Source organism: Hyposmocoma kahamanoa, unplaced genomic scaffold (genome assembly GCF_003589595.1).
Source record: "Hyposmocoma kahamanoa isolate Upper Pololo Valley unplaced genomic scaffold, ASM358959v1 87, whole genome shotgun sequence".
NCBI lineage: Eukaryota > Metazoa > Arthropoda > Insecta > Lepidoptera > Cosmopterigidae > Hyposmocoma > Hyposmocoma kahamanoa.
The window spans coordinates 11,285,196-11,297,039 of NW_020654422.1; the positions used below are offsets into that span (position 1 = coordinate 11,285,196).

The 11,844-nt window shown below is 35.4% G+C and overlaps 1 protein-coding gene across 1 annotated transcript; it reads left to right on the forward strand.

Moving 5' to 3' along the window:
* Window positions 1-287: 287 nt before the first annotated feature.
* Window positions 288-2,435, forward strand: LOC113235361. The gene is made up of 5 exons (XM_026471041.1): window positions 288-465; window positions 742-1,070; window positions 1,157-1,234; window positions 1,800-1,953; window positions 2,272-2,435. The coding sequence occupies exons 1-5, from the start codon at window positions 288-290 to the stop codon at window positions 2,433-2,435; spliced, it is 903 nt and encodes a 300-aa protein (XP_026326826.1).
* The last annotated feature ends 9,409 nt before the right edge of the window (window positions 2,436-11,844 follow it).

Consider the following 11,844-nt stretch of genomic DNA (forward strand, 5'->3'; position numbering starts at 1 on the left):
TGGGACCTCTGCGTGGCAGTCCGGCATGGTAACCGTTCGGCCACAGAGGCAGTTGAATACAGAGATAACTATCTAGAACTTTTCATTTATTTACGAGACGCAAACATTAACGCGAAATTGTACCTCGATACTTCATCACAGTAATGGCAGGAAAGTGGTTTTTATAATAAATTGTTATTTCTCATTAACTTGCGTTCATATTAAATTAGTCTTCGAAATGCCAGTATTATTTATAAAACTACATTTCAGTTGGTTGGTTGGTTAGGGAGAATAACATGAAAATCAATATGAAACTGCCAAGTTCAAGTGAATATCTATCAAAAGAAATACTAGAAAAGGATTTTATAAAAGTGTTTTCAACGTTCCATATGATACAAAAAATCATGGGCGTGAGCAGAATTGATGCTAGAGATCGCTTCGTTACGGCTCCTAGTATCCCTCAGAAAATCTACACCATAATATACTGTATTTTCATTATTTTCATCTTCTGCGTTATTTTCAAACTTAATTACTATACCCTAAATTCGAGATTGTATTATTTAGCTGTATCCGAGGCAATTTTAATAGTTTTTTGTTCTTTGTCTAACGCGATACACGCACGGTTTTTGAACAAGGATGACAACGTTGCATTTTATATTAAGATGCAGGAAATAGACAGATTAATGTACATAAATCACTGTAAGCCAATAAATACGACGTTGTTTAAAATACACATGTTCACAATTATATCTTTGGCAGGAGTGGCAATGTTACTGTTCATAATAATTCTCTGTATACGTAAAGAATTGGTTTTCGGACTACTTGCTCTGGTTATAACCTACGGCAATTTTATGCTTGAAATCGCATACGGTTCTAACCTTATAGTCTATTTCTATCTGAGAGTCCGGTTCATCAATGCAAGCATAGATAATCATATTCAGGCTCAGCCCATAAACGTTTACACAACACCGAATTCGGACTTAAAGTTTTTAGCTTCACAATCGTGTAATTTCAAAACAAGTGATACAGATGTTTATTTAAAGAGAATATTTGAATGTTTTTTAAAATATCAAGATCTGTACAGGTTCCAGGTAAACTTAAAGTAGATTGTATTACCTATATTACAAAAATGAATTCAATTCCTTCGATTTTAAGACAATTTAAAACCTTTTTTCAGGTATTCAACTTGTTCGCTGGTTTCATTGTATTTTGGGGACTTAGTGCGCAGATCGTGATCGATGGAATACAAACAAATGTAAGAAACATTTCCACAAATGGAATTTCATAGCAGTACTTTAAATAAAACTATATGTAACAAATATAACACGAAAATCCCTACATTTAGTTCTATCTCTTACCCTTGGATGACTTATTTGGACTTACCTGGATTAGCAGTACTTTGAAACGCTCAAGCTTTATAGTAGGGCGATAAACATACAAAATACATGATTTGATTTGGATGGTAAAAATACTATTCAACAAATCAGGTATTTTGTGTGGTTCTCGCCCATTTGTCAGGTGGCGTAATCAAGGCCTTCAGCGGGTGTAACTGCAAGATATCGTTTTAAAAATGTGTTTTTAATGCTATCTACTACTAGTAGCATTGACACTGAACGACACGTTTCAATCCTCATTCCGCTAGCTTCCGCTTCTGCACTAAACACTATGTTTTTACACCCGTGAAAAACCGTGTTGAAACCTTAGTATAGATTTTGGTATTTTTTTTCTACCCATGCAACTCGTCGAAATTTACATTTGGATCAATTGGCGTCTCAATTCATCTATCTACGCACCTTTCATGAAACATGTTCTTATTTCAGGTTCTTGGTTTGTTGGAGTGGTTAGTTATTTCAACAATGTGTCTAATTGCTTATTCCATGCTAATATTTCTGTGTGTCCGCCTACAAGTATTATATATGGATATAAAAGAAACTAAGAGGCTATGTGTATGTGTCATGTCAATATACTTTGATGGTAAGTTTTAAGATTTATATCACACGTTTTCAATTCAATTTAAATAGTGAAAAGCACATACCTAAGTTACATGACTTATTAATTAACTATCAATTTGATTCTTAATAATAAAAATTTGAATATGTGAGAAACTTTTCATGAGACTGCTGGTAAAAGTAATTACCGCCTTATAAGAACATAATGTAAGTGCCACATTACTTCTGAAACATAAATAGGTTGTCCTTAAAATTCTGCAACAGCGGCAGGTCTAAATAACTTGTCAAATTGTATACCACTGTTATTTGACTCTATCATATTTATCAAATAATTTTATCTCAGGACCAATAAGGGAAAAGGCTAAGAAAATGTACAAATTTATACAAGAGAACGCGTCACGCTTCTCCGTGTACGACATGTGGTACGTGGATGCGAGTATCATACTTAGGATTCTCGGTTTGATGACTAGTTTACTTGTCACTTTGTTGCAATTTGCATATTTGTAAATTTAGAAATAGTACTTTCAATAACTCACCGGAGCCTATACTACACAAAAAACAAGAGCACCCACTTTTAATTAATAAAATTAAACTTTTTAGAAGCAAACACCTGTAATGGTACCTACGCTTGTATTTTAGTAACACAACAATAAAATACATTAACGAATTTAAACTTCTAGTCCTAGTATTAATACTAGGACCAGAGATGGGGGTCCCCGCCCCGCAGGATGCCCAAATACAAAGAGATAACACTGCCAGTATCCAAGGCATCCTGCCTAGACATCGCACCCTTAGTGTAATAAGGCCACATCTGCAAAGGCATCCTTTCAGGTCAGAAGTTTAAAGATCCTACGAACGAAATTAGTCGATAACTTTTTATACATAATCTTTTTTTCTGGGTGTACCTGTAAATTTTATATTATACATACCCTGTGGCATCGTGCCCAGAAGGCTGGCAACATTTCCCCTTTGAATTGCTAAACTTATTCTTTGGCGGAAATAACTGCCAGTCTTCTGGTCACCGGAGGCTTCTACGAGACGATCCGACAGCTCGTTCGTTAGAAGTTTCGCCTGTGGCCCCGAGGGACCCAGAGCACTGAGCAATAAGATTGGTGTATTTGAACCTTTTGCGGTAAATAGAAGAGTTATATAATCTCAGTACAGTGTACAAAAAACCGACCTCAAAAGTTCGTGGAATTACATCTATTTGCCAAGTTTTATTGAAATCGGTAGCCGGAAAGTGTGCGAAACCGGAATCATCCCCTAGTTTGCCAATCTTAGAGAAAGAATATTTTCTTCAAATTTGTGTGTATGTCACGCGATGATGAGTATTTGTGAACCGATTTTGATGATTCTTTTTTTTCTTGGACAGAGGGTACCTCGGTATTGGTTCCATTTAAATTTGAAGAAAATATTTCACCTCCAAGGATGGCAAATAGGGGATGAATCCGGTTTCGCGCACTTTCCAGTAATCGATTTCAATAAAACTTGGCAAATAGATATCATTCCACGAACTTTTGGGATCGTATTTTTGTATAAAAAGTTATAATTATGACGTATTATCTAGCTTTATTATACCAAGGGTACATACAATATTTGCTAAGCCATACACAGTCACAGTCACCTTGCTCTAAGCATTAGTGGCAAGTTTTGCCCGCCCTTCAGTCTCCTGATATTCTTTGCCCGAGCGATCGAATAAGGAATTTAAATGGAGCTGGGTAGGACATATTGCGAAAAGTGGTGAAAACAGATAGAGTAAGGCGATAACGGAATGTTAGGCCAAGAAATTGTTGTAGAAACTTGGGACGTCCTGTAGCGAGATGAGTGAACGACATTGTCGTAAATGGGTGAGACTTGCAGAATCGTGGTGGATGCCACAAACTACGGGAGGTCTATACCCAGCAGTGGGTGAAGACGGGCTGTGGATGATGATGATGAATCTCCCGTGGTTTTAATTTTTTGGATACAATTTTAAAGAAAGAATGAACGTTGGATCCAAACGGATCATTATTTGTTTTTATCTTTAAGATAATAATATAACTCCTAATGAATGCAGTTAACGTTACGAGAAGCTCGAGGTGGACCCTATGTTTTGACACGCACCTTTGCATTCTTTTGTTAATGCAAGAGCTTATGATCTGAAATTATTCAAATGATTACAATTAGGTACCATATAAGTGTTCTGTCTTACTTAACGTGAAAGATGTTAATGCTGAAAAAATACTGTAATTTACTATAATCTGGTCAGCCTTTATTAGCAATATTTATATTTAAAATACCAACAATTCCGTAATAAGAACTGTAGATTATGAACGACGAACTGATGTGTAGCTACAGTATTGTTATTGTATAACTTTCTGCACAAAATGTTTCAGAAGATTAAATTTGAAAAATATGTATATTATATGGATAATATTGATAGGAAAGTCTATCTAATCTCACACATTCTCACGTTATGCACCTACTTATAATTATTAAAAAAAAATGTAAATAGAAGGAATGTGTTAAGCCGTACGTATAAACCGTATAATACATTGTACGTATAATACGTCTCTGTAACTCTATCATGAGCTTAAGCATGAAACACACAGAGCGCGTCTAATTCGCGTGCGTTGTATGTGGTGCGTCTAGTGTGTTGTCGTCCCTATGAATAAACGAAATTAGACCCGCTGCGCTCCCGACCCGACTCGCGCCCGACCCGCACCCGCTCTCTGTGTGTTTCTCACGCTTATGTGACAGTTGTAGCTCGCTAGCGATCGCGAACACGTTCGCTAGCGAGCGACAACACGACGCGACGCGACGACACTAGCACACCTCTAGTGATCCCAAGAAGAAGTAATATTCTACATATAAATTTTTTACGCGGTCGCTAGTGACAAATGTAACCGTAAGTTCATGGTAAAGGTAATGGTGGTATTAAAGGCCATGGTGCTTCATTTTAGTTTGGGCGTGATTTATAAATCGCATATTCGAGGCGACAACGGGTGATTTTTTACTTTGGCTCATCGTAGTCCACCGCCCTAGTGACGGACTTGACAATGTTGTAACAGTTATCGCGGAGGTCAGAGTTCAGATGACAAGCATTACTTTTGATTACGCTTCATCGTCATCTGAACCGGCCCTAATACTCCGTACCTATTACGGACTGACATTCGAACTTACGTAACTAGCATTTCAAAATTTGACCCTATTTTAGCTATGCATGTTCGAGCCGTACCAATATTTTTTTATGTTGAATTATACAAACTATAAGAAATATATATTAATAATTGATAACTGATTTTTATTGTGTATTATCCAAACTAATACAATGCGAAAGTAACTCTGTCTGTTACGTTTTCACGCTTAAACCGCTGAACCAAATTTGATACATTTTGGTATAGAGATCGATGGAACCTAGGAGAAGGACATGAGCTACTTTTTGTCAGAAAAATAAATCTTAAAAAGGGTGAAATAGAGGATGAGAGTTTGTATGGAAACCAATTATTTTTCAATTGTACCTATTGAAATTGGCAACTATTAAATACGCCGTGTGCATAGGCTGTCACTTGTATTGTTGTAATTATATTTGTGGTATTAAATAAATCATTATTATAGTATTATTATTATTTATTTAGTTCAATATTCCTAAAAGTTTAAAGGCCACATTGTTAATATTAACTCAAAAGAAGTTTTCAAGTTACCGCATAGATAGAGCTTACGTTTTTCGATTATGATTTGTTCGATTGTTTCATCGCTTATTCGACTATTTTTTATAGAAGAGAGGGATTAAGATGAAATAATTTATTAAATTTAAGCGTATGTTCGTAAATTGGCACCTAGAATTGTGAGATACATTACTCAGAGGTAGATAGACGGCATGAAGCTCCTGTCGCTACGGTACTCGAACTTCTTTCGCCTCCTCAACTCGCATCTTTCTTCATACATAAATATCCGTTCATTCTTGGTACTTGTCACCTTTCATAAATTTGAATGTTTGTGTGAGAATGAAGCAAAGTGAGCGGTGGGGAGAGGTTTCATTCCAATATTGCTTTCCTTTGACGACATTGAGACAAGGGCGAAAATAGATTGTTTTAATGACATGTTTATGTGGAGTCGTTGGTAGGGTGAAGTACTGCTGCCTATTATATCTAATAGTTATCTATATGCGAGTGAATGAAGTAGTCGAAGTAAATCCCGATATTCCTATAATTTGTGGCCAGAATTGATGTAAATGGATACCAAGTATAAATATAGTGGCAGTTGCAGTTCTAATATTAATTTATAGCCATTGAAGTTTGACTGAAGTACTACATTATAATGTTCATTCTTTTGTATGTTCGTGCATATGTATTGTCGGAAATCTCTTAATTACAGGAGTATACTAATATAAATATATGACATTTGTAAAATTTCTCAAATAATTAACAATAAATACAAATTTAAAAAAAATCACAATTAAAAAGTTTTTTTAGACATTGTATTCAGCGGGAGTTTATATAACACACTTGATCTCCTGAGAGCCACCACTCTTAAAAATCGGTTCGGCTCCCCTCTATTCTTTCCTCAATTATATTTGAAATAGAGCACCGCTGGAATGAATTTCTCCACATTGAGCTCTATAATTTCATTCAATTTGTCAATGGTACAATTGGTGGATAATTCCCCGATGGTGTCCCTAATATCGTCTGCTTAAAGGTAAAACCACATAAGTGACATTTTCCACAAAACATCTCCAAATTATGTACTAGTTGTAAAAAATTCACCATCTTTCTGCAGATAAAACTTGTTACCTTTATAGATTTTTTGTTATTAGTTTCACGTGCAGAAAGATAGTGATTTTCTTACCGTAGCTATATAAATTAAAGATTTTTTGTGGAAAATATCACTTATGTGCTTCTACCTTTAAACAGACGATATATGTTTTTTGACATAGGGAAAAGAAACAAAGTGTTTAAATTTTAATCGAGACGATGGCATTGTCTTGCCACACAGTTAGGGTAAAAATAATTCGTTAGAGGTAGGTATATAATGCCATTACATCTAATGAATTACCTTAGAATTTGGCTGATTTTTACTTTTCTGACGGAGCCATTTTAAATGTGAAATACGTTTTTGCAGTGTCATTTTCAGTTTGCAAAATATGCTGAGCATGAAGTTGAAGTATGTTATATTTTTTCACTGTGTAGTAAGTAATCTCACTGAGTTCTTGACGACATTAACTCACAATAATTGGGCGAAAAAGTGGGCACTTTTTCCGCTAAAGAATAGGCACTCTTTAAGCTGTACTCTTTTCGCACATTCTGCTGAAAAGTTTACAATCTGGTACTGGTACAATACGCAAGATGCGGGGTAAACATGCCTTGAAAGATCTTTAGATTTTCTGCTAACTGACGCAGACAAAGGGTTGTGTATAATTTGCGAAACAAAACACCACAGGTTTGTGGAATTCCCGACATTACTCAATTATCAGGTTGGTAACACTATATAAACACTAGTACACTAAGGTACACATGTAAGGTGTATGTGTAATATAATTGAACGCCTCAGTCTACAGATTTGCCGGTGACACACATCGTATTTCTAGGCCATTAGGTAAATATCTATTACCTAAAAGCAACATACATCTTAAGAAACGTCTAATGCAATAACATAGTCTATTCGAGCAGTCGTTATATCATTTAAATCAATAACTTTGTTAAAATCTGTCTTCCGTCACTGATCTACGTCACCGTCTACTTGATCACTGATGAAGTATCTTTAGATAATCTCATCGCATTCCTCCGGTACTTTAGAAACTTCAATTAGAAGCACAGTAATTATTGGTTTCCAGAATACACTTAGACTGTGGAAACAAATTACGTAAAGAAGCTGTAACTTTCAACTTCATAATCTTGCTCACATAAAGGGGAAATTTGAGTACCTACTCGGTATGTTGAAATCTTGTATGTATGCCGCAGTTTGTCGCGATTAACTTTAATCATAACGTTTGACTGGTTCTGATTGAATGTGCGAACTTTTGCTTACAAACATATTATATTCGTTCAATGTATTTTTGTTTCTAACGTACCTACTTACTTAATATATTATTTCTGAATTTTACCTAGCAGCACGGTTAAGTGAAATTCTGTACAAGGGGCTATAAATAAGAAACTAGTGTTTCTTTGTTTGTGTTATAATGTCATACACAAATAGGTGACCAGCATGTAGCAGTCCACAAAACAGTAACAGCATGCAGTTATTTGAAGGCGAATAAACTGCTTGCAGTTCACACCGTGCAATCTGTCAAATATAAGGACGTAATCTCCGAGTTCCAGTTCTATGTAATATAAACTTATTTACCTGACTGTGAGAGTGGAAATACGATTAAACTTAAACTAGTTCCACATAAAAGTAGTCCCTGATGACCACTTTAGCCATGTATAAACTTGTCACGTTCCAAACACTCATTGCTTCCATAATGTAGACTGTTTTAGTAGATCCCTTTCCGCACTGCCTTGTTTATTCTATGTATTTACACGGTAATCTCTAAGAGACACGGCCTGTAAATTATAAACTAAATTTGAACGAAAGGGTCTAAGAATTTAGAGCGTGACTAAAAGTCATTTAAGTATGGAATTTGTTATTCCTTGGAAAAGCAGGATCTACGCCACAAAAATCTGTATATAGTTCCGGACGCTCGGTATGATGTTTTCATTGTGACATTAAAGAATCGCAAATTGATATAATATTGCAGGCACTTACGTGAGATTTAGAAAAGAAATATTACGGACACGTAGATCTTTCTTTTCGTAGTGTTCTGTGGAAATATTGTACTGTATAATAAAAGAACTGGCGGGCCTTATTCCAGCGGCACCATAATTGAATATTTAAAATTTCACTAGGTAAAATGTCGTGTCGTTTCTGGTCACGAAATAGTAAGTACTTTTCATGTGATCCACAGTTTTAAAGTTAAAAAGCCGTTTTACTGTCCACTCTGGAATGACAGTCCAGCGGCAGCATTCTTTAATTTCGAGAACTGCAGCTCCAGTGCATAAAAGTCGCGATTTAAGCAGCTCATCGCGATTTATGTAACTATTCGAGTAGACTGAATGCACCCAGAAAAAGTAAATCCTGGTAGCGAAATTTTATAAATATTTTTTTTTATAATATCAAGTGACGGGACGAACAAGTCGTGCGCCTGATGGTAAGTTACACGCCAATCCATAACGGTTGCAGTGCCATTCAGAGTTTTAAATCGCAAAGATCTGAGGGGCACTGCCATTCTGCCCGTCACCCTGAGACATAAGTTGACAGGTCCCATATGCCTGTAATTTCACCAGGACCCTTACCCTTCTAAACCGGAACGCAGTAATGCTAACATACTGCTTGGCGGCAGAAATAGGTTGCAGTGCTTTCCTGTACGAACTCTTTACCTAGAGCTCCCTGTTCTACTGCTGCTATTTATGTATAGGGTGGCCCATTGACATTGGTACAAACATTTTTTTTTCGGTAGATCAAATCGTAATGACCCGTTTAAAATTAACATTAATTCGACGAACATCAATAGTTTACAAGTTATTATTTTTTTGTACTTTCTTACAATTATTTCTATTCTAGTCACCAAAACCACTTTAGTTTCCAAACGATTACACTAAATCAATTGAAATTGGGTATACAAGTAACACTACTAGGTACATGATATGACCACACGGTCATGTCATGGAGCTAGCATGCAATCAGGCATTTTTGTGTTTTTTCTTTAATCGCACCGTTATGTCACACCTTGGTATTTTTTTATTTGTTAACGAATGAAATGTTAAATTTAAAAAAGTCCATGACGCAAAACAATGTTCTACAAGAATTTGCTGATGGCCGTCAAAACTACCATATGATTAGTGATTATCTGGGAATAAAATTGTAGTGATATAAATTACAATGTGGACTAATGGGTCACTAAAAACCAAAACTGACAATTTCTATTATAATCGTTATTTGAAAATTTAACTTAATTTCTTAAAATAAAATTTTATTTAAATTAGTTCAACTAAAATTTGTCTTATTGCTTTCCAACAATACTATAATAGTTTGGGGACTGATGCGTGCCGATTTGAACAATTCTCATTATTATTCAATCAATATTATAGTTAATCCACATTTAATTAGAGAATCTAGCTGCCAAGAACGCTACGACATCAATTTGTCTCCACTGCCTCTCCAGGCATTATTAGCGAGAAGGTTCCTTTGATCTGACGGCGCAGCTGCATGCTAATGTTTACTTAAACTTTCTGCCTAATGAGCTGGCAAATCTTCGCCTGTTTCTGCTTCATGACGGATTTTGCACTAATAGTGAACGGTTGTCGTGGCACAATACCTTGACCTCCACGATCACCGGATATAAACTCGACTATTTTTTTCATTGGAAGTACTTTTAAAACGGTTACCCCGGGAAGTTACGCCAAAAAATCCAAGTGGCAACAATAAGAATAAGAGAATCGACAGACTTTTCACAGACTGAAAATAAACTTTTTACACTGGTGTCGTTGCGTTTGCTAGCCAAACGCAAAAAGTGGCTCACTGCATGTTGTAAGTCACATGGCCCCACTACTGTCACAACCAATTTCAATTGATTTAGTGGATTAGTTCTTAAACTAGTGGTTTCGGTGACTAGAGGAAAACAATTTTCAAAAAAGTAGCCACGAAAAAATCACATCCATTAAACTATTGATTTTCGCGGAACTAAAAAATGTTTAATTTAAAAGAGTCATTACAATCTACCTAAAAAAATTTTTGTACAACAGTAAATGGGCCAACCTGTATTATACAAATAACACAGTCGTTCTTAAACTTTTTTGAAAGAATGGAAATGTGTTGTACGTAAATTTAATGTAAATGGAGTTGGTACTTATTCCAAACATTTTTGTAAAATTGCACAGTTAAGCGATGTCAGAAAGAATAAAGTCAGGAATAATAATAATAATAATAATAATAATAATAATAATAATAATAATAATGATGAGTGCCTGACCCCGGCCGACTGCCATTGCCGGGAAATACCGCCTCTCCCATTTAAAAATTCAAAATTAATCTTTTAGGCCTTGGGAGAGGCGAGAGTTTAAAATAAATACAATAATAATAATAAAAATAACAATAACAATAAAAATAACAGTAACAATAACAACAATAGCTATATATAGGTACTTAATTATTAATAATTGAAATCCAATGTCGCAGTATGGATGACTCGCAACTACGAGCTATAGCAGCTATAATGCTATTAGTATTATCTAGCACTCTCTGTCTAAGAGAAGAAACCCTCTTTCTAAGTACAGCAGCAAACCCGTCCGAACGTGCTAACAAAAAAATATTCAGATGCACTACAGTATCTTGGCAATTTAAACATAGCTTAATTAATTTATACATCGTTATATTGAACGCGGATGGCATTGTACGCCTGTTTGGTACAGTTAACCCACAAACTACATGTATATAGTTTCTGTCGGTACGACTTAAAGAGCGTTACTTTAACTTGATCTGAACAGAGTGCAAATCTCCTGGCTAACATACTACCACGCATTGCCAATCCTTTCTCGCTCAAATATCATCATTATCACTAAGATTTTCAGTAACTATATGACCAAGATAATGGAATTTACCCACCCTAACCAACCTACTACCATTCAGACACAAATCAGGTAGAAAATCTGGTCCTTTTTTGTATTTGAAGACCATAAAAACTGTTTTCTTAATATTATAAACCAAGCCATGTAACTTGGCATATTCTTCACAGATGAAAAGTAGTTTCCTCAACCCTCTAATTGAAGGGCTGAGCAGCACCATATCATCTGCATAACTTAGATTACTAACATGGAGGCCTAATATATAAAAAAGTTTGCGATCAATAGCATGATCTCCTATAATTCTTTAAATTTAACTTTATCAAGAAAAAATCTATGTT